The sequence below is a fragment of the Falco cherrug genome, chromosome 12 (assembly GCF_023634085.1).
Source record: "Falco cherrug isolate bFalChe1 chromosome 12, bFalChe1.pri, whole genome shotgun sequence".
NCBI lineage: Eukaryota > Metazoa > Chordata > Aves > Falconiformes > Falconidae > Falco > Falco cherrug.
Window position 1 is genome coordinate 1,426,109 of NC_073708.1, and position 22,234 is coordinate 1,448,342.

A 22,234-nucleotide genomic window follows, 5' to 3' on the forward strand; every position below is an offset into this window, starting at 1 on the left:
TGCTACCTTGCAGCTGTAATGGAAACAGGCATTTGGATTCTAAGTGTGGATTTACCAGGAATCCCTGTGTGTCAGCGCTACTTTAAATGTTCGTCCATTGAAGAAACCAAGTGAACTACTTCCCATGACTTTGCAGGATCTAGATATAGTGTCTAAGAAGGTTTTAAAACCACTTTTGCATAAGGTAATAAAAGCCAAGTTAGACTAAACCCTTTTCTTGGTATTCTTGAACAGCAGAGAATTACCATTTTTTATTCTTTTTTTGAAAGCCTATCACGAGTGTAGCTTTTACACTTTTATTGAAGCATATCCTCATAACTAGACAATGTGTAATTCAGCTTGCAGTAGGTATACTTGGCTTCTGTTCGACAAAGATAGCAAGTGTCAGGAAGATGTGTTCAGAATAACCTTACCTTCAGGAGCGCCCCATTTATCAATACCCCTACAACGGCCTGTAAAATAAATGACATAATCATTAGCTACAAAGGGCTTCCAGTAACTGATTATCCTCCTAACCTGAAAAAGGTGGTGAGAGTGGGCTATTCTGAAGACTTTTTTTTTTTTTTTCTTCTGGGAACATGAAAGAGGAGAGTAAATGCTTGTAATAATGCAGCGCTGAATATACATATTCTGTATAAGGTGACTGAACTTTAAGAAAAAAGGGGGGGTTGGTAAATATCCTGTGGAAAACCTCATAATAATTTCAGAAGCATAAAAGCTCCAGTTAAAGGCATTTACCTGTGTTTGGATTCAGGTAGTGTGCTTGAGATCACATCTATGCCTAGCATCCACAGATAACACAGGTTATATAGCTGGAGGTACCTTATACTCTCATTGACTAAAATACTAGAAATTGACAGATGCCATAGACACTAAGAGGTAGTTTTTAAAGTAAATCATGTTTTGTTTCTGTAAAACATGGTTTTGAAGTAAGCTTTGGTTGATTAGTAAATGCTGTTAGCTAATGCGGTGTAATTTGAAAATATTGTAGATCTCATTAGCTTCCTCTAATTTGGAGAAAAATCTTTTGTCTTGGTCTGTCAAGTAAGATCTCTTCATTCTGGAAAACAGTCAGATTTCCTTTTAATTAAAAACGAAAAAGCTAGGCAGCAAGAATTCAAATTGCAGATTACAAGAGTGCCCTCTCGTGGCTCTGCTCCCTTCCCGAGGCGGTCCGGGCACAGCGTGTCCTTTGCCTTAAAGAAACCTGGCTTCTTACAGCAGAAGACCTCTTAGAAATAGAGCAATACTTTTTTTTTTTTTTTTTTTTTTAAACTGGAAGATTATCTGGATTTTGTGCAACTTAAACATTTAGATGCTTTAATGTATCATGCACAGTATTATTTTCAGGAATATACGCTATCAATTTAGAGAAATCATTACAAGATTGCTCACCACATTTACACCCCACGCCCCACCAGAAGATAGTAGATACAGGCTCTAAACAGTGACGGTGACTGATGTGAATTTAGGCAGTGAACACATTTAAAGAAAAAAGAAGCAGTATAAGTTTATAAAGGTTTTCTGATTTTTTTTTTAATTTCAGGTGTTTTTTTGTTAGTGTGAGCTCTCCTATTCTCTGCCCAGATCTCTTCTCACCATGGTGGTTTTAAGCAAAGGACTGTTGCAAGCCTCTGTAGCGGAGTTCTAACGTTTGTTTTGCACCTGTATTGCAGTAAACATCACTTGCAAAATCTCTTCACTACTTACCATGATTCCAATTAAAAAAAAAAAAAAAGGAAAGATAGGGCAATGGTCAAGAAATTGCTCTGCAATTTTTTGTTAACCTGTGGGCATTTAGTGGAATGCTTGGGTTTTCAGGGCAAAGACATCAACACATCTACTCTGTTTAAATCTGTATAATTCTCTGATTTATCCTACTAAGAGACATTTAGACAAGCAAAAAGTTTGCAGATGCTTTTTTTGGCTGTTATTGTCACCTATTTGAGTTTTTTCCTGAATTGAAAGGCAGCCTTTCTGAGGGTCTTTCTACTACAAACAAATGAACCATTCTGGCATGTCTACCGAGGTTTCTTTTCTCGGAAGGATATGAAAGAAAAATGCTATTTCACAAAGTATCTTCAAAACTGGATGAACCTTTCTGTCCTTAGTGAGTTGAAATAACCAAATTATTTTTTTTTCATCAGAATTTATTGACATCTTAATCTAACAGTGGTATCTTCTGCTTTGAATTGCTGTGTGTCTTCTGCCTTCCATGGGGCAGGTTTTGGCTACACCTAGCCAAAGCAGGGAGCCAGAACTGCAGCTGACGGCTGGGACCTGCCTCCCAACTTCATGTTGCTTTTGCCTTCTGGCCTGAAAGTTTGGAGCGCACAACCTTATGTCTAAAACTTCAGTTCTGATACTGTCTGTTCTCCAACCTTTTCTTCCTCTCTCTGGTCCTGTACCTAAGAGTGATTAAAAAAAAAATATGTTCAATTAAAGACTATAGTTTGGCTGGGAGCAAAAGGAGGGAGAAGTAGAAATAACAGGAAAAATAAATTAAAAAAAAAACCACCTTTCCTGAGAGGTCTGGGTGACTGAACGTGAAAGCCCAGGTTCATTCACCCCATCCCGTTTTAGACAGTACTGAAATGCTGATGTCAGCCCAGTTCTACCCTGGGCTCTGTCCACAGTGCGTGGGGAGAGAGTGGGGCATGACCAAGGGCACCCCAGCTGACCCAGAACCTAGATTGCATCCTGATGCTGCCTCTGTCCTGCTATTTATTGTCAAATCTAGGAGGCAAAGTACCTGAAATTAGTGAATAGCATCGGAATCTGAATGCCGTCCATGTTTCCCAGCACCTTGCAGAGAAAGACCTGCTTTTTTGAGCAGAAGAATCCTACTGATGTCAAACAGGAGGAAGGACTCCTCCTTGCTAATTTTGTCTGGAAGCTTTATACAGAAATGTGCTTGGAGTCAATATTTCCATTTCTAAGGCACAATCTTTTTTTTATTTCCTTGCAAATGTGATTGCTGTTTTCAAGCTTCATACAGAGCTTCCCTCAGACAGGTTCTTCCACTGCCTGTAGGTCTGATGGACAGAGTTCAGTGCTGCTCAGGTTTTTCTGTCTGGAGTTTTGTGACATTTGGAGTTTTCTTGAAGCCTCAAAGTATATGATGTCTGTGTTTAGGATCACATCCACATTGTACATTTTCACTTCAGTGTTTTTGCTAGTGTTTCCTTTTCTTTGAAAAAGTCACACGTGATCTGCAAACACCGCTTCCAGCAGTGTTTTTATCATGTGATTGTTCAGCTGGTGTAAGGGAGTGATGTACATTTTAATGGAAAGATCGATTTAACCAGTTATCTCTGTTTTGACTGCTTAGGAATTGTATCAGATAGGTAGCACCTTCCAGCCAGATGAACGGGGTTTACAGCTCTTCGGTGTCACTAAAGTCACACCCTGCACGCCCGAGTTACTTCCAGGTCTCTTGACTTTCCTGTTACTTCCAAAACATGTTCCCTTTTCTGCCTGTGCATATGGGCACTGATTAGTTTTTTGTTTCTGATGTGCATTCCTCTTTTATCTTTTTGCTCCTCTCTCCACAGTGACCCCCTCAACCCTCTATTCTGTCATTTCCTTTTCCTGCAATCATGGAGGTAAAGCTAGGGCATTAAGGACCATCAGAAAGGGAAAATAAGTGATATTTTTCTTAGTTTTTGTAACTGGAAATTCTGCTTGGTGAATCTGATTCTTAAAATCATCCACCAAAAAAAAAAAAAAATACATAAAGAATACTTGTTTATAAAAGAGCCACTTGCGTTAGTTGTTGCAAACAGCACTGAAAATTTCCACATCCTATTTTGAGAGACGAGCACCCCTGGCTGTGCCGATTGCAGTGAGGCCAGGCTGCCCACGGCTGGTGCACTCATGCAGCTGGACTGGTGTTGTGGCAGGGTGCACAGCGTGTCGGCTGCGCGGCTGCTTCGCTAAGAACAGCCCCTGTGTTGCTGAGGAGCGAGCTGTGGTGGTCCGGGGGGGCAGCTGGGGGGGCTCGCTTCAAGTCCGGGGGCCTGGAGATAACCGTGCAGGCTTCCTGAGGGAAAAGCGGTCTGCAGTTCTTCAGAGAACATGGGAGTTGATTTGTTGTTTTGGAGAAAAAAAAAAAACCAAACTGCTTCTGAAAAATGTTTATAGAAGCATGATTAATCCTGAAAAATCAAAAGCAGTGTTAGAGAGTTCTCCAGTATTATCTATGGTCAGGAGCGTAGCATGCATAGAAGGTAGGAAGCTTAGAGTTTGTTAATTTTTCACCACAGTAATTCAGAACATAAATAATTACAATGTGCTATCCGTGACTAGGTATCTCAGCAGATGTATCATCCTTCCTTACAATAAATCCTCCCTCAGCACAGTTATTAATGTTTCCTTTAGCTTTACAGAAGTCAGTGGAGATCTCTGGTGCATTGCAGTTTGCTTGTCATTTCAAAGTGCTGTGCTCCTGTTCTTACCTAGACATTCTGGTTGTCCGTGTCTCTAAACGGATTTTGGGGGATTTCCTGCCCTTGCAGGCTTTTTAGTGTCATGGGAAAGGATTTCTTTCTGTCGTTGGGAACCTACTTTTTGTGTGTCTCTTTCCCTATCATTTTAATTAACAGGATCTCAGAACTGATGAAGCTTTTGTTTCCAACCACTTCATGTTCTTTCAAATGCATCATCTATTTGTCTGAATCTGTTGAAGCAGACAAGGTTTCTGTCCCAGGAAGGATGAAGGTGTTTTTATTTACCATTAGTAGTTTTTAAATTATCCATGAGCCCCGTGTTATAATAATAATTAAAAAAATTAAAAAGCGAATACGGTGTTCTCAGATAATATCTATTTAATTTATATAGAGGACAACGTTTCTGATACCAGAGCATTATTTTTGTGAGGCATCACTACTTTGTTACTTTCTGTGAGTCTAAAGCACACAAGTAATTCTTTGAAGGGATTGTTTCTTGAAATTAATCTAGAATTATTGCTCACACCTATCCTGGTCTGGTGTCCACGTAGCTACTTGGTATCCCCAGCACTACTTTAAGTGGTTGGTTGTACCGTGTCCCAGAAGAAGGGCATTGAAGAAGAGAAAGTTTAAAAGCTGTACTTCTTTTTTAAATCTCTTTTCTTTCCTTCTGTCCCCCTCAGTCTCAGCTCTTGTGGAGTGTAATGTGAAGTACTTTCCTTTTCATTATCCATTTCTTTATCCATTTTTGACCATTTTTAATGAAAAAAAGTGATTTCATTATCCATTGCTTTAGGTCACAGTCTTTGAGTGCAAGGGAGGGCAATGGGTTGTGCTTAACTAGAAGGTTTAATTGAGAGATCTTTTGCTTCCCTGCTGGAGGGAGCTACAATTACGCCTGTGATTGGGTTATAGAGAAGGGTAGGTAATATAAAATACTGAATCATAAATAATAGTGGACTTGTATTTATTTTGCTTTCTCATCCTGAATGAATAATCTTTAATTTTTTAAGAAAAAAGGAAACAGTACTTCATAGATTTAAATCATAGTAGGTATTTTTCTTTTCTTGCAACTTTATGCGTGTTGATGTATCGAGTAGTTGGTAAATGTGAAATTATATGTGTGCTGCCATTTATCAAAAGCTTATTTGCTTCTCACTTTGAGGACAATTAATAGCAGCAGCCTTGTTTGACTTCCTGCCCCAGGATCGATCGGTAAGCACGCATTCTGGAAAGCTGTGCTTCTGAAAGGTCTAGCATTAGGTAAAAAGCTGACATTTCAAAGATTGACTTTCATGCCCAATCAAGAATGTAACCATCTTACATTTAAATCCTTTAGCATTCATGCATTTTGTCTACATTTTTATGCCAAAGTAGTACGTTTTGTGAGGCTGCTAGCAAACAGAAGAGAACAGTTTAAGGACCTATTCTCGCTTTGTTTGGTTCTACCCATATTTATACTGTCAGCACCTTCTTTTTCTCGTTTTGGTGATCAGCATTTACCACAACTGTATAGGCAGCAGAGCACTTGAAGAATGAGGTTTTCAAGTGGGGCAGAAACCAAAGAGGATGTACACGATGTGTACCAAAAGGCCATACGTCCTCACGCCAGGTGCGGTTGTTCCTTTGCTGTGCTTCACGCCCAGGCTTGTGGGTTCAGCTGGGGCTTGTGGAGAGTGTGAGCTCATTGTCTTGTAAGTATGTTGAACTCTTATATCCTGAGAAAGAGGAGAGATGGGTTCTTGCAGTGCAGTGTGCCTGAAAATGAGAAAAAATTGAAATAGCAAAAGTTAAATAGCTGTTCATGTTTTGATATAAAGTAGATACATTAAATAATAGAGTTATTATGTAAACAGAACTAGCTGGTAGAAGCAAAACAATTGAGTACTTTAAAGAAGTTTGTTGCTTTATTTTATAGAAAAAAACATGACAGCAGTCTATTAAGATTTTATAAAGTTCTGGTGCAGCAAGGAAGGAGTGTTACCATATCATTTCTTGTGGTAATAAATTTAAATGGTCTGGTTGTTATTAGGATGCTGATCAGGAAGGAAACAGAAGTCTGTCCTTTTTTCATAAAAAGGTATAAAAAAGGTTACACACTTCAAAATGCAGAAAAGACAGAAATTAAAAGCTTAAATAACTGCAAACAGCGGGGTACGTCAGTAATGGAAGGACTTCTTAAATGACTTTGACAGCTTTTGCAGGTGCCCGTACCATGTCACTTTACCTAGTGGAGCACTGAAAAAGATTTATGATTCTCCTTTTGGAATTTATTAAGAGTTTCTTTCTTTCTTTTTTTATTTCTTTGCAAAGTTGTCTGGGCATACCTCTCCCTTGCAGTCGTTTCTATTACAGCTCCTAAAGGAAAGTCACCTATTTAAAAACATGTGTTGCTTGTTGTCTCTGTGGCTAGCTCACAGAGCTCTAAACTCTGGAGAATGTTGTTATTTACAGCCAGATATTTCCCTTTCCTTCCCCTATTGCCTTTTTTTCTTTGTATGTAAATCCCATTTTATTTGGTTTAGTTCTTGAAAGTCTTGCTGTATAATTTTGTGCCCCTAAACATTTAAATTGATAACAACATTTTTTTTTCAAAGAACAAGTCTGACCATCAGGAACTAGAATTTATTTTTTTATTCTTTTTGGGTTTATCAACATATGCTTTGTTATAGTCCTTTAATAGGAGTTATTCCTGCTTTCGCTGACACACTCGCATAATACTGTTTGTAGATGCTCTGAGGGGCTGCTGCTATGCCTGTGGTTTGCTGATTCTAATTAATTTTATTCAGTTCCTGTTTCTCAAAGACACAACCCTTTTCTAAATTTTCTTTTTAAAATTTATTTATTAAAACTTGCATCCAAGCTCTTTGAAACATGATTTGTTTTGACAAATCAGTGAGTGTTATCTTGTGGGATTTTATTCCATTGACAGAATTAATCCATCTACAGATGGACAAGTGTCAGTTTAGTTTTGTTTTCTGAAATTTTTCAACATTTTTAAAGAACCTTCTTTTCTGCAAAATCTTGTCTTTACATTAGTAGAAGTAAACGTGATGGCAGCATCTAATACTGACGCAAATTCCAAGCAAGCAAGACAGAGAAGGGGTTTTGCACTCCAAGAATCAGTTCCAGAATTAGAGCTTTAATTGCAATGAATGTGATGTCAGAATTTTCATGGGGAAGTAGTGAATTACCAGTGCTATAGAAGCAAAGTATTTTAATTGTCCCAGTGAATATAAATACTTAAAGCATCAACTTTTAAACTGAAAACAGTGACTGTAGTTGTGGCAGTAATCAGTAAGGTAACCAATTAACAGTATCAATTAAGTTAGTGGTTAACCTCCTTTTAGTTAAAAGCAGGGATATGATTGATGGCAACACTGACGGGAGTGACACACCTCACAAAACTGGGAAAGAGTTAGAAATACCAAGTTTGTTTCACTGCATTCCATCCTATAACTATTGCTCAGTATGAAGCTTAGTTTGGGTTCTTTTAATAGTTTTTAATACTCTAATAATTCTTTCATATTCTGTCGACTGTTACTTTAACACATTAAGAACCATGTTTCCTCTTTGTGGATGAAGTTATCAAATTAAATGTATTATATAGAAACAAGTTTGTATTTTATCTAACTATATGTAAAATTTTACACATTATATAATGTGTAAAATAAAAAAATACAAAAAAATGTGGATGAAAGTGTTATCAAAACTTGCTGCTTTAGTTAAATCCTCTCTTGTTGAACCAGAACAAATGTGTTGGTCTGTAAAGACTAAACATTGAGATGTTCCTGACGGTAATGGTGGGGGTGGGGGGAAGTTACAGGCAATGTCCTGGTACATGTAGGACACTGACAACATCTGTAATAGGTGATATACTGAAATCTTCACAGCACAGACTTCCAGGCTCCTTGTAGCCTGAAATGAAGGCTGTATTTCTTCCCTGTCCGGGTTGGTTGCAGGTTTAGGCATGCAAGATGAGATGTGGGCAGTGGCACTTCTTTTTACTTGTGTATGATTTTCTTTCAAGTTGGCTAACGCCATTTTCCCTTTGCACAAATTCTATTCATATGTCTTTAAATTATGACCAGTTTTCCAAGGTTCTGAATCTCTTCATTGGATTGCTTGCTTGCATAGTTAATTTTGCAGGTTTTTGATACAAAGCAAGTATAATAGATGATAATACTGACCTTAAGACAGTCAGTTGTGAAGCACAAGTGACTAAAATTCCTGACTTAAACATTCTGGTCAAGATAGAGACTTTCATCTGTTGTAGAAATCATTAGCCTGGTTCTGTTTGCTAAATAGTAAGGTGCTATCAGAGATCGAGGAGTACTCGGTATGGTAGTGTGTGAATGTACAGCACACCAGCTACTCTAGGCAAGCTCCCCGTGGGATGCTCTGAATGTATGCTAACTTGGAGTTAACTGTAATTTACAGTAAATTATCCTGCACAGAGGCATTCCTAGTGCACAGTTTTCAAGCTGGCATACTACTTTGCAGTTCTGTTTAACACCCTAACATAAGTATAGCTATGTAAAGAGACTCCTGACTTCTTTTTTATTTGTTACTTCAAAAATCCATTTTTCCTCACGCTCAGTAGACCACATCAACTAAAACTTGGTGAATAATTCTATCAGGAAGTACTAAACCACAGTGCTTTTTGGGGTAGATTTGCAAGAAAGGGTAGTTAGTAGGCTTGAGTGATGCTTTTCCTCCAATAGCCAGTCTTCTGCTAATCAAGGCTTTGCATAAATAATAAGGCCTCCCATAGGCCATGAAAGAAATGGTTCTCTTGCTTTTTAATTGGTGATGCTTGAAGACTTCACATCCTCTTACAATGACCTTTAGAAGACTTGATCAATATGTGGTTTCCTCATCAAGTACTCAGGAAGTCTTAATGAGTAATGTGACAGCTAGTCTCCAAAAAAAGTAGTGATGAAATAGAAAAAATAAACAAAAATTAGAATGTTGATTTTCTGTCCTCCAGACTCGTTTCAACCAATGTCTCAGTAACCAGGATTTTGCCTTGGATGAAGATGATGATGATGAAATGGAGAGAACAAGCAAGTAAGACGCCTGTTTGGATGTGTGTCTATGCATGGGAGAAAGGGTAACTAGTGTTATTCAGCAAAGCTGAGTTCAAATGACATATTTTTCTCCTGTCTGGGCTGCTGCCTTGATTCTTGCTCTAGATGATGTCAAGTAGTTTGGGATTAAATCTGCTTTTAAAAGGAGGGACAGGCTATTATATCTTTTAAATATTATAGTGCCTAGAATAACTTGACATAATCCTCAGTCTTCACAGACTCAAGATAAAATGATAGACTGCATGCAGAAAGAAGCAGAAAAATAATATTCATCAACATGGTGGACAGTGACCTCAGCTAATTTATTCTTCCAGTCTTGTGTTGTAGTCATGACAATGGAAAGTCTTCTGAAGGGTTTGAAAGAGAAATATTGCCATGTGAGTTTTATACCAAGGTCTTCCTATGTGTGAATTAAAGGGAAATCATAAGTTGAGGCCTAAGCTGTGTTGAGGCATTCTCTCATTGAATTCAGGAGCTAATTTTTGATAACATGGATATAAACCATGAGGAACCTTGAAAGCAAAGTCAAGCAGCTTCAACCATGATGCAGTAGGGAGGCGGGAGCTGCTGATGTGTTCAAAGAATATCATCAAAACAGTGAGCCATGGAAAAATCCTTTGCAGTAGTGTTCTTGATAGACACAGATAGGGAAGGTATGTATTTATGTAGTATGAGGGTCGGAGGTAAGGGTATTGCAATGAATGAAAGAGAAAATAAAGAGACAGAAGCACCAGTTCTCCTTGCAGATAGGCAGTACTCTGGTAAATCTGGTCATACAGCAGAAGAAGAGTTGCAGTATGAGAGTCCTGCAACTGGAACATAATATGTGTCTAGGTCAACTGGAGAGGTGACTCTAAATATTAGGTGTAGACAAGGGAAAAGAGGAACCAGTTTTGGAATAACTGTAAAATTTGGAGGGAAAATTTGGGAAGTCATATTGAGGGTGATTTAACAGTTACAGTGGTGGGGGAAAAGCCAGGAGACAGGAAAACCAGCTAATGTTAACTGCATCTCCATAGATACCCTACATCTATGTTTAGGAAAAGTCTTGAGTAGATAGAAAGGAAGTCCAGTTTTATGCTCCCTTTCAACTTCTTGGAATGCTTTCTCCTACTTACTCTTGGAAGTGGGTGTAATGAAGTGGCTTTTATGTTCCTAGCTGATGGAAAAGTTTTTTTTTCAGGTTATCATCAGAAGACAGTGAAGAAGCTTCTGCTTACTTTTATGATAGTGATGATTCTGGTGAAACTGGAATAACTCCTCAGCATCAAGGAGAAATGGACTTGCTTGGGGAGATTTTGGACACGCTGAGCACGCACAGTTCAGATCAAGGGAAACTCTCAGGAGCAAAGAGCCTGGATTTCTTTAGGTCAATGGATGACATCAATTACAAGATTGCGGTTAGTCTTCTGCTTTCATTTGAAAAACAACTCCAGTCCCTTTATAGCAGAATCCTGCACTTGTGGAATCAACAATGTGCAGCTCAGACACTGCAGCATAGTCCTCAGAATTGCTAACATGTCTTCCTAGGGATACAGAACAGTACGCCCATGCTGGCCGCTGCATTATGGTTTTTTGCCAGCCAAAAGATTGGTTACACATTTGTCCAGTTTACCCAGTCATCTTGGAACAGTATTTTTCCCTTGTAACATGTAGAGCTGTGAATAATAATTTATGTAATCAAATATTTTAATATTATGTTTAACTGTTCAATCAGGTATTCCCAGAGCTGGTTCTAGTCTTTCTTAATGTGGTTTAGAAGGTATTTATTTCCATTTTCACCTTGCATCTTTAAACTAGCCATAGTGATAGGGAGATATTTCCATCTTGATTAAGTCATGGGGTCCATGTGGTAATTACATCTGAAACACTGCTAGAATAGTACTCCAGAGCTTACTAAGAGGGCTTCTTGATCCTTTTTTAGGTGGAGTTGAATAGGACCTGTAGTGTCAACCGACTTCTTGCCTACAACTTTAAAACTTTCACTAAGCCACTGCTGTGTTGTTAGCCAAATAAAAAAAAGTTAGTTTGTTTGAATTCCAGCTTATATCAGTTGTCCAAGATTTGCTGAAAGGGATCCTATAGTAGAAGATTCGTTACTGCATCAGCAAATTCTAATGCAAATATTTAAAAAGCTTGTAAAATTTTGTATTATGAGTGTCACACAGGGGACATGTTAGTAAAATGCCCGTTTTTGTTTGCTTGGCCAAAAAAAATTAATATTGAAAGTTGGTATGGTTAATTACTGAAGCAAAGAGGAAATGCCATCTGGTTTTAGTTTTAGTCCAGCTCCTTCTCATGTTATGGGTACAAACCATCAAAGTGTGTCTTTGTTTGCTGTTGAAACTGCTTGTGCAAAGGCTGAATGGACAGGGGACACAGAAATCCTTCCTGTGTACAAAAAGTGATCCCGTATAAGGGGCAGAGTGTTCTAGCGAGGATGTATACAACCACTTGATCTTACATTGCTTCTCGGATTGTTGTTTTGTAACATTGAACCCCAAGGGAGATCCATGATTTGGGAACACACAAAATCCATTACAGTGTTTTTGTTTCGAAAGTGCCGGTGTAGAGATGTTTCTTGTGACATTAACTATAAACGCATGTTCTTTCTTTCAGAACAAGTCGAATGCACCTAGTGAGAGCAACCTTACCCTGCTCTGCAGCAGTGCTAGTGAGCAAGTGGAGTGGAACCTTGGTCAGGATGACAGTGCCCTCCATGGGAAGCAGCTCCCTCCATCGCCAAGGAAACAAGTTTCTTCTGGTGGCCATAGAGAATCTCTCTTAAGGTTGGAAGAAGAAAGTAGTGACAAAACCTTTATTACTGACAAGATGGACACCACTAGTATGACATCCCCATCTCCAGTACGATCAAGTGGCCAGTTTGCTTCTCTAGAAAGTTTTAAAGCAGGCTATTCTTCCTATAAATATGCCAAGCAGAATGAAACACTAAGCAATACCTCAGATCAGCTTCCAACAAGTCTTGCTCAACATCCATCCGTTCTGGTCCCTTGGGAGAAAGATGGGGAGGAAGGAAATGAAACTCCAGAAGAGGGTGGGCTGCTTCAGGAAGTTGTGTCATTATGTAAACTGAGTTCTGCTTTTCACTATGGTTTAAATATTTCAAAGGATAGCTTGTCCGGCAGTAGCAGTGGAAATAAAACGTAAGAAAACTATGGGAAGAGAAACTTGACTCCCATCACAAGTTAAAGGGAGATTACTCAGGACTCCATATAACTCCATATAACATTCTAACCAAAAGGTAAAAAGGAATAAGAGATCTTCGATTACAAAAAATAGTTGTCTTCAACTGAGTATGCATTTTCTACCATTGGGACATCCACTTCTATGTTTACCCAGTTCGTTTGTTGGTTAGGTCCACAAAATGGAGCTAGATATATGAATGCACTCTTAAATCAGGTACTAGTTAGTTTCTGTGTTAAAAATACAGCAAGTGCATGGTGCTTCCTGGCATTTGCTTCCTCTAAGCAGCAGGAAAGGTATCACCTAACGGGTAACCAGGTTTTGAAGGTACTATATTAATCCCATTAAGCATGAAATGAACTGAGCAATCTGATTTGTCTGAAATGTACAAATGTTAATGTTTGTAATGAATAATAATTGCCTTAATCTTTAGAGAAGAGGTTTAACTATCTTAGAAGACGAATGCAAACCTACAAAACAGCAATAATGATTTTCCATAGCAAGAATTTGCTTCAGCTAAGTGCGGGGGGGGGGGGGGGGGGAGAAAACTTTTTTTAGATTAAGGAATTTGTCGTGAATATAACTTGGAACTTAATCCAAACTAAAACTGTGGCCCTGTCTTCCAGATTTCAAAAAGGTAACGCATAATTTTCTCTCCTCTGTAAAGTACATGAAGTGCTGAATTATAATGTGACATTTATTAACTTTTGTTTACAACTATGACACTTTAAAGACATATTATCTGGTTTCCCTAGATAGAGTATTTCACCTACAAATTTTCAGAAAGGAAAGTGTAAGTGGAATTGATAGATTTATATTATTTTTTATTTTCTACATTTTAATAGTGTTTGAAAACTAATTTGTGCCTCTTCTAAACTATTTTCTGTCCATTTTTAGTAGCTAACTTCTTTGAAAGGCGATTGAATTACTGTTACTTAGAAGTCATATTTAGTTAAATTATTAGTCGTGACTGAAAATTACTTGTAACACTAGAAAATTAAAATTACAGTTTTAGCTTGAGACTGCCTATATCCAACTCTCATTTTAGCCAAGTTGAGCAATGAAAAATATCTTTCTAAATTCAATGAAGGAGAATAAATTGACTTGATGTGTATTGTATTCAGAACAAGCATTTGTCCTCTTTTTGGCAGTATTCCTGATGAATATTTGGATATTTAAAGTTTGAAAATTCTTGCTGCTGTGTGGAGCAGCTCTTTCCTTATTTTACATTTCTTTCATTCTTCTCCTCTTTTCTTTTTCCACCTCTCCACCTTACCATACATACACCGTCCTCCATGATAGCTCCAGACAGGAAAGGCATGAAGCAAACTTCAGCAGATTGGAATTGTCAGCTTTGAAGGTTATTTATGATGCAGTTGACAGAAGTAGTACATGGATATACAATGACCTCTGCTTGAGAAGAATGCTCTCCTGCTCTTCTAAACTCATTTCAGAAACCACCTCTCTTTCCCTTTTTGGCTGGAATGGTTAGTCTTAATCTCAGTATAGGCCCAAGTGACCACGTTCACAAGGTCAATATTTGGATCAGATTGCACTTTAATATCTTAAGAGTAGTTCATAGCAGAATTTATTATCAGTTGCCACATTGAGATTTATGAATGAATTTTCCTTCTAGTTGACGCAAATGATAAGGGGGTTTTTGGCTGCTTCGTTATGAGGCAGCTGACCCAAGGGAATGGAACCACATCATTGCAGAGGTGGTGTTTGAAGCTTTAGCAAGGAGGGGCCGCAGAGTGAGACCTTGGCTTTGTTAATGTAAATGTTTCACCTTGTTTCAGAATGAGAAGGGCTGGGCCAGTACTTCTCATTGAGGATGAGCCTCCGGAATTTATTTTTTTTTTTAGTCAGTGCAATGAAGGTGAAAGATTGTAAAAGTGCAAATTTTACAGAAATATCTGTGTCTGATTAGAGCCTGAACATTCCTGAGGGCATCTGCAGGCTGCATTGCTGCAGAATCTCAGTGTTCCAGAGTTAGAGGTTGTATGTGCAGAGGTCTGTACTCCAAAGTATTTATCCTTTGGTTTCCTCTGGTGTATCAACATGGTATGTAGTGGATTCTTTTAAGACATAAAAATGTTATTTGGCAAAATATTTTGTGCTGCAAATGATCAAAAATATAATAAAAATTCTGTAAAATCTTTGCTCTAAACTTTCCAGGTGGGTCAGACCAGGTGGCTCAGGTGCTGTTCAGATGAGAAAGTTGCAGAGCAACCTCATGGATACTTGTTTAGAGGTGATATTAATGATTCTGTAGAGGACATTCTTCTCCTTTGCTGGTACTAAACATTACCCAAACATAGTGCTGCCAGGTGTGCCTAAGAGAAGACCAGCAACGCAGAGGCTTTTGTTCTTTCAGCGCTTCTCTCTCGTTCTCATCCATGTCCTTGCATTTTGTTGACAAGAATGTCAAGATCCACTTTTTCTTTTTTTCTGCATCTGACATGATGTTTCTGTCCACAGTTCCATCTAAGATGATGTTTTGTTTTCTTCATTTGTTAAAGATAATAACAGTATTAATGTTGTAAGGAGAAAAATAGAAAAAATTCAGAAATTACGGCCATCATTACTTTCAAAGCCATCACACACCTAAGTCCAGGAATGCTGCCAGAAAATGGTTTTCAAAAATGCCTCTCTGATACAATAAATCTTACTGGCTTTACATGAGAGTTTGGCACTGAACTCCTGTTATCACATAGATTGTCCCATTCTCATCTTTGTGGAAAAACTATGGAAGCCGCATGAAGCTGCTAATATTCTTATAGTTGTTATAAGGATCACAAAATTGGAAGATTGATAGTGGAATCTTTCAAAATCAAGGCATTGTAGTAATAATTCGCTGTTTCATTGAGTGAAAATGCAGGCTGAAAAGAAGGAAACAGGTAAACTAAAAGGTGGAAGGTAAATTCACCTTAGAATTATTTTTATTTCAGTAAAAATTTCGTTTCTGTGCTTATGCCATGTTGTTTCCTTACTATTTATAAAGCCCATAGAGTGTTTACAGTCATTAAATAGTATGTCTTTTTTTGGTTTTGAACATTGTATGGGTTCAGAAATAACTCGGTCTTATATCTTATGTTGAATTTAACTGTAGGCACATTTTTAACTCTGTAATATTACAGAATCTTTTCCACTTACTATCATTGATCTTTTAAAAAGGCTAGTATTTGTGCCTTATTTAAACAGAATCGCCAGTTACCAAATAGATAAGATTCTAAACTGATATTTCCAGTTTAACACTGTTGTTCTTTGTCCTTGTGATAATGTAAAACTGTTTATTGGCTACATATACAGTATTTTTCTTACCACATTGGGTTCTATATTCAGATAAATTGTCCGGGTCCAGTACTTTTTACAAGTTTTATACTTGTATGCTTTTTGTTTGTGGAAATCCTTCTAATGTCTTTGAAAAATCATCAACATTCAGCACCAGCGGCTGGTGAGAACTGTTCTGCTCAGTCGGGGCTTCTGTGGTGGTCTTCAGAGGCATCTCTTTTCTTCAGGATCTCAAAAATCTTCTCATTTCTCCTGTTTAAGGGAGCTATCAGGTTATTTGATTAAGCTTTGTAATCTGTTACTTAGACGTAGGAACAAATTTCTGGTGTAGAAAGTTAAACTAGGACTTGAATTTAATATCTTCGAGTTTGTTTTGCATAGATGTCTGCCTGAAATGAGCCGTATCACTCATCCAGTTTGGGAGGAAAAAAGTAAGGGCATAAGACAGAGAAAGGGATTCCTGGGTTGTTCTGGTGGGATGTGGGGAAGCAGAACCTGGGGGTCCTCAGGAGGGATAATAACTTTGAGGAAATACAGATTTCAGGATATTGTTTAATGTTCTAGCTCAGTTGCAGTGATTCCAACCCAGCCACACAGGCAAAAGTAATATTGCCTATGGAATTAAAACCCGTGGGATTTGCAGAATGGATAATACGTTGTCCCAGTCAAAGCCTTCCCGTCTGTGTGTATGGAGGTGCAACATGTGAAAAACAGTGCCAGGTATTCAGGGAAGGACAGTACTGTGGATGCAGAGGTGATCCCTGGCTGCCCCCTATGCATGCAGAGGGCAGTCCGTGTAGAGTAGACAGTGGTTTGCGCTTCCATCCTGTGTATTTGGGTGTCACGTAGCTCCAAAAAATAGACTTGTTCTGAAGGAAAAATGTAGTTGTAGAAGTTGTGATAGAACTTGTTGACTGAACCCTTCATTGTCATTTAGCATTTCAGTGTTTTCAGTGCTGCTGCTGCTGTTGGGGTGGGGTCACCAGGAGCCCCCATGCTGGCTGCAGTCCCCTCGGGCCCTGTGACACAGGCTGCAGCCAGCGTTCTAGACACATGCTGGGTGCTTTTGAGAATCCCACCCGATCTATTAGAGGAGTGGTTTAGATCTCAAAATTCTGTTTTGGATGTCTTTTCAGGTTTTAGAATGAGCTAATTTGCAGCCTCATGTTCTTGTAACTGATGTAGAGTCCAGGCAAAAGAACAGTTAAGCCAGGTTTTTAAAATGGCTTCTATTTCTTCACCTACAATCAATCGTATTCAGTCCCGCAGAACAATCTTTCATTGGTGCAGCTGCCTGATGGAATTGCTAGGAGCATCTAAAATCTTTTTTCTATGTGTGTAATTAATTGAAGAAACATTTCATGCAATAATTGAAGTGCCAGCATGAGGCCCTTTTGCAAACACGCCCCCGTGTAATGCCAGCTGCGGTGCCCTGTCCTGCAGGAACGAGCTCCGTAGCCACTGACCATCCTGGCTCCGCAGGGAGAGGCCCAGGGTGGCCCTGATTTCCAGGGGGGTTAGCATCTTCTCCCTGGGCACCAGGCCCTAGCCCAGGTGCTGTGAGACTCCAGCCAGTGTGTTCCCACCAACCTGAAGTTTCAGGCTAAACAAATGTGGCTAGTAAAATGACACCCGAGGCAAGCAGCTTCCTTATTGCAAAGCTCAGGGTGGTGAAGGCTGGCTGTTCGCGTGGTATCACAGTAAAACTTTGGAGAATGAATGTAGAAATAAATGCGCCAGCAAAACCAGTATGAATGGTGATGTGACTGGTCTGCGGTAACTTCTTTGCTACTATTAGATGTGTATGCCTTTGCCAAGCGTTGTTTGCCTGTCAACAGAATGTGGACTGAATAGAGTGTCCTCATCTTCACCCCAAGAGCACGGACCACAGCTGGTCTAGAATTCATGTTCTTCGGAGTGGTTGAAAGTAAAGGGATGGGGTTTTTTTGTTTGCTTGTGGGTGGCTGGTTTGTTGGGGTTTTTTGTGCAAAATGTTCCTTGTTTTGTTTGCAATGTCTGTTTTACAGTTTTAGTTAGTGGCCAGTTGAAAGGACTTGGTAGGTCTTTCCTGGAATATGCTGAACTTCTAAGCAGAGTTGCCTGACGAGTCCACAGCCACGTTAGCCTAGAGGGCCGTCCACCCTCTGCGTAGTTGGCAGGGCCGTTGCCATTTTCCGCTGGGTGGGCGTATGAGGTGGGTAACACAGTTGGAAGTTACTCCAAGGTTTACTGTAATAAAAGGTACTCAAATTAATTTGTACTATTACTTAGGTCAATACTAACGGCATTGGTATTTAGAGTCCAGTAACAGTATTAGCATTTGAAAAATAAGTTGAGTTCAAGTATGTTGACGTTTGTTATGATTCTGTGCAAATTGACATTCTCTTTCTGTTAAAAATAAGGGAGCTACTTGGTTGGGGGCGGGGAATGTGTTGACTTTCAAATCTTCAGTGATTTTTGTGCAATATTTCTCCTTGTTTCAAAGTAATTTAGTATTGCACATCTGCTTTTCAAGCAGATCCTTGGAGTGGTATTTTTCAAAAATGTGTAAAAAGACATGAAGCTTTGAAATACGGTTGTATGATAAAAACATGAAGAATATATTCTAATGAGGCAAATGTTTATTTCCAATGAATGGGAATGATTATGGATGTCACATTCTATGGAAATAATAAGGCCTAAGCCAATATTCGCCTACCGGTAGTTCTAGGTAGTTATTAAAGCTATGACCCGGTTAAATTGAAGTAAGGTTAAATATTAGAATTTATGAGGTTTAATTTATCATTTGATCATTTGTTTGTCATTGGTGAAAAAATTAGGAGTTAAGCATTGATTTTTAGTACTGCCAATTAGGTGAGAGTTCATGGTGATGACCAAATGTATTAAGAATGTAGTTTGTGACATCCCTAATTATCGTCATTACTTAAAATATCTACTAATGTTGCCAGTATCCTTTTAACTTTTTGTAAATTAATTTCTTTGTATATTGATGTACATTTTGTTTTAACCTTTGGTTTTTCCTTAAGAACTTTAATACACTTGAATGAGGCAATAAAGCACTGTGGAACAGCTAGTCTTGGGGCAGCTTACACACAGGCTGCAAACATGACGTCTGTTACTTCATGATTTTTGAGGAGGAAGAGAAATTTAAAACGCTCACATATTTACCCAACTCACAATTTATGTTCGTTATTTTTATATCTGTGTCTGATACATTGAGGAATGCCTCAACTTGGAACAAAGCAACGTTATGTATCCCGGTGCTTCTAATTCTTTTTCAGAATGTGTTTTTAGTGACCTTTGAAAACCATTCCTGATAACGTCCTTATTGTGAGCCTTTAACACTTGTAGGAAAGGCATGGCATACAGGGCATTTTGAGGTTTTATTGATAATTTTAATAATTTTGGAGATTTAAAAACCCCCAAACAACAAAAAAAACCCAACCAACCAGCATTGTCCTAACAGTTTTAAAAATTCAGTTAGTTACTGACTTTTAATAAAACTAGAACCAAATCTAAGAGTTTACTCCATGCTTTTACATCCTCTGGACTACTGTTCAAAGTCATCTCAAGAACTGTAACTCAGACCTTAGACTACTGTCAGTAGTGCACTGTCTAGATGTAGTAAATGAGCTGTGATGTGCGGTGTGTTTTGTTTTCTTCTTTTTCCTTCCAAGTTTGTGGCGTCAGTAGAAGTTTTTGGTGAACTCCACATTACCATAAAGTGCCCAACACTGTACTATAAAATAAAATTTAACAATATCAAAATTCCTTGGGTGGTGCAGGTTCTTGCTTGATGGATTGATCTGAATACATTTGCATTCTTATCAGACATAAAGGTTAAAACAATACAGTGGTACTGTATTATATTGGAAATTTTTCTTCATTGAATGACCATTTCAGTTTCTTAGATACAAAGTTGATTGTGTTTTCTTATTAATTACTGTTTTATACAGTACAAAAGTTAAATGCTGATGTTCTTTGTAATTCCAATGACAGAAACAATCTTAGTTAATGCCTGTTTGTTAAACAGCATTTTTTGATCTATAGATCTTCAAGTTCTTACCAAAAAGTTAGGTATATTATCTCATTTTATAGGTTGAGAAGTAGAGATATTAAGGAGAAACTGCATGCAGAAGGTACAGTAGCAATACCTGATGGGTGCTATGGTTTAAACCTTTGAACATTGGATATTAAAACAATGATAATTATGATACCACCAAGTATTTTTGTACTGTTAAGCCAAGTATTACAAGTGTCAGAGAAGTCTTGAGGACACTGCTAGTGAGGGAAGAGGGATGCCCGACCTCCTGTAATACCTGTAATGGGATCTGCCTGAAGGGTCAGGCTGCTGACCTGAGAGCAGCTGGGACCTCACCTTCTCAACCCCAGCGGGCAAGCCTGGCCTGGACACCCCTGCTCCCCTTCCTGGCACCCTGACTGCAGCCCCTGCTGCGCCTGGTGGCACTGCTGGGCTGCGTGGCTCTGTCGGCTGCTGGCGGGGTGGTGACCAGCCTTCATTCCCCATGGCTGCTGGCAGGGACTGGAGAGCCAGGCGCCTCTTGACTTCAGTGGTCATCAGGAATGAAGGTGCAGATGTGGTTTATTCGTGCGTTAGGGCAGGCTAAATAATGTGTTGACCCCGGCTGGGTGCCCGGTGCCCACCACAGCCACCCTGTCACTGTCACTCCCCTCCTCAGCTGGGCAGGGGGGAGAGAGTGTGATGGAAGGCTGGTGGCTTGAGATGAGAACAGGGAGGGAGAGATCATTACTGTCACAGGCAAAACAGACTCGACCTGGGGAAACAGCAGTTTAATTTATTGCCAATGAAATCAGAGTAGGATAATGAGAAATAAAACCAAATCTTAAAAAACACCTTCCCCCCACCCCTCCCTTCTTCTTCGTCCCAGGCTTAACTTAATTCCCGATTTCTCTCGCTCCCCCCCCCAGCGGCACAGGGGGACGGGGAATGGGGGCTGCGGTCAGTTCATCAGACATTGTCTCCGCCGCTCCTTCCTCCCCAGGGGAGGCTCCTCACACTCCTCCCCTGCTCCAGCGTGGGGTCGCCCCACGGGAGACAGCTCTCCATGAACTGCTCCAAGGTGAGTCCTTCCCACGGGCTGCAGCTCCTCACACCCTGCTCCAGCGTGGGTCCCCCGCGGGGTCACAGGTCCCTGCAGGAGCCTGCTCCAGCCTGGGCTGCCCACAGGTCACAGCCTCCTTTGGGCATCCCCCTGCCCCGGTGTGGGGTCTCCCACGGGCTGCAGGTGGGATCTGCTCCACGTTAACCCCCACGGGCTGGGGGCACAGCCGGCCTCGCCGTGGGCTTCAGCACGGGCTGGGGGGGAATCTCTGCTCCGGCGCCTGGAGCCCCTCCTGCCCCTCCTGCAGTGACCAGGGGGCTGCAGGCTCGTTGCTCTCGCACAGCCTCATTCTGTTTTCTCTGGCTGCAATTGCTGTTGCACAGGGTTTTTTTCCCCTTCTTAAATATGTTGTCCCCGATGCGCTGCCACCGTCACTGCTGGGCTCGGCCTCGGCCAGCGGCGGGTCTGTCTTGGTGCCCGTTGGCATTGGGTCCGTGGACATGGGGAAATCTTCTATCAGAAGCCACCCCTGTAGCCCCCTGCTACCAAAACCTTGCCCCACAAACCCAGTACAAACGTAAGACAATAACATTAAATCATCAGATACGGCTCCTTTTTAATGCGGTTGCTCTGCTGAGTCATTTTATGCAAGTGTATAACTATAATTCAGTTACAATTTTACATTAAATGACTATGCACTATGATCTGTAATTCATTCTTCTCAATTAAAAGCATTTTGATATGCAGGCAAACCATAGAGGCTGTGTTTTCGATACTGATATACTTAATCCACAACTGATGAAAAAATTACAAATTATGTTCACAGAAAAGACGGAGGGTATGATTTTAATGCTTGCTATTAGGCTTCTACTAGCTTACAAGAGATAGAAGCTGTGCAGACCGGTAGCACAAGGATCTTCACTGCTGGGTTAATCATTGCACATCTTGGTCACCTCTTCGTTTTACCAGTAGATGCGCCCGCATTTATCCAGCTATTAAAAAGACAGCTGTGACAATGAACTTCTTGTCATAGGTACACATTATGAGCCAATGGAGGAAGTTATAAAAATGTAGAAGCCTTTAGGTTTTGCAGAAGGAGCGAGAAAGTATGAAG

At 39.7% G+C, this 22,234-nt stretch overlaps 1 protein-coding gene across 5 annotated transcripts in view; it reads left to right on the plus strand.

Annotated features, from left to right (window-relative positions):
• The window catches only part of DENND1B (DENN domain containing 1B), a 166,643-nt gene extending 146,836 nt beyond the window's left edge, over nt 1–19,807 (plus strand). For all 5 annotated transcript variants that reach the window (XM_055724383.1, XM_055724382.1, XM_055724380.1 and 2 more), the window contains 3 exons: nt 9,439–9,518; nt 10,722–10,938; nt 12,158–19,807. In XM_055724383.1, the coding sequence (XP_055580358.1) occupies nt 9,439–9,518; nt 10,722–10,938; nt 12,158–12,706 (846 nt within the window). In that variant the 3' untranslated portion in view covers nt 12,707–19,807. The remainder of the gene's footprint in view (nt 1–9,438; nt 9,519–10,721; nt 10,939–12,157) is intronic.
• The last annotated feature ends 2,427 nt before the right edge of the window (nt 19,808–22,234 follow it).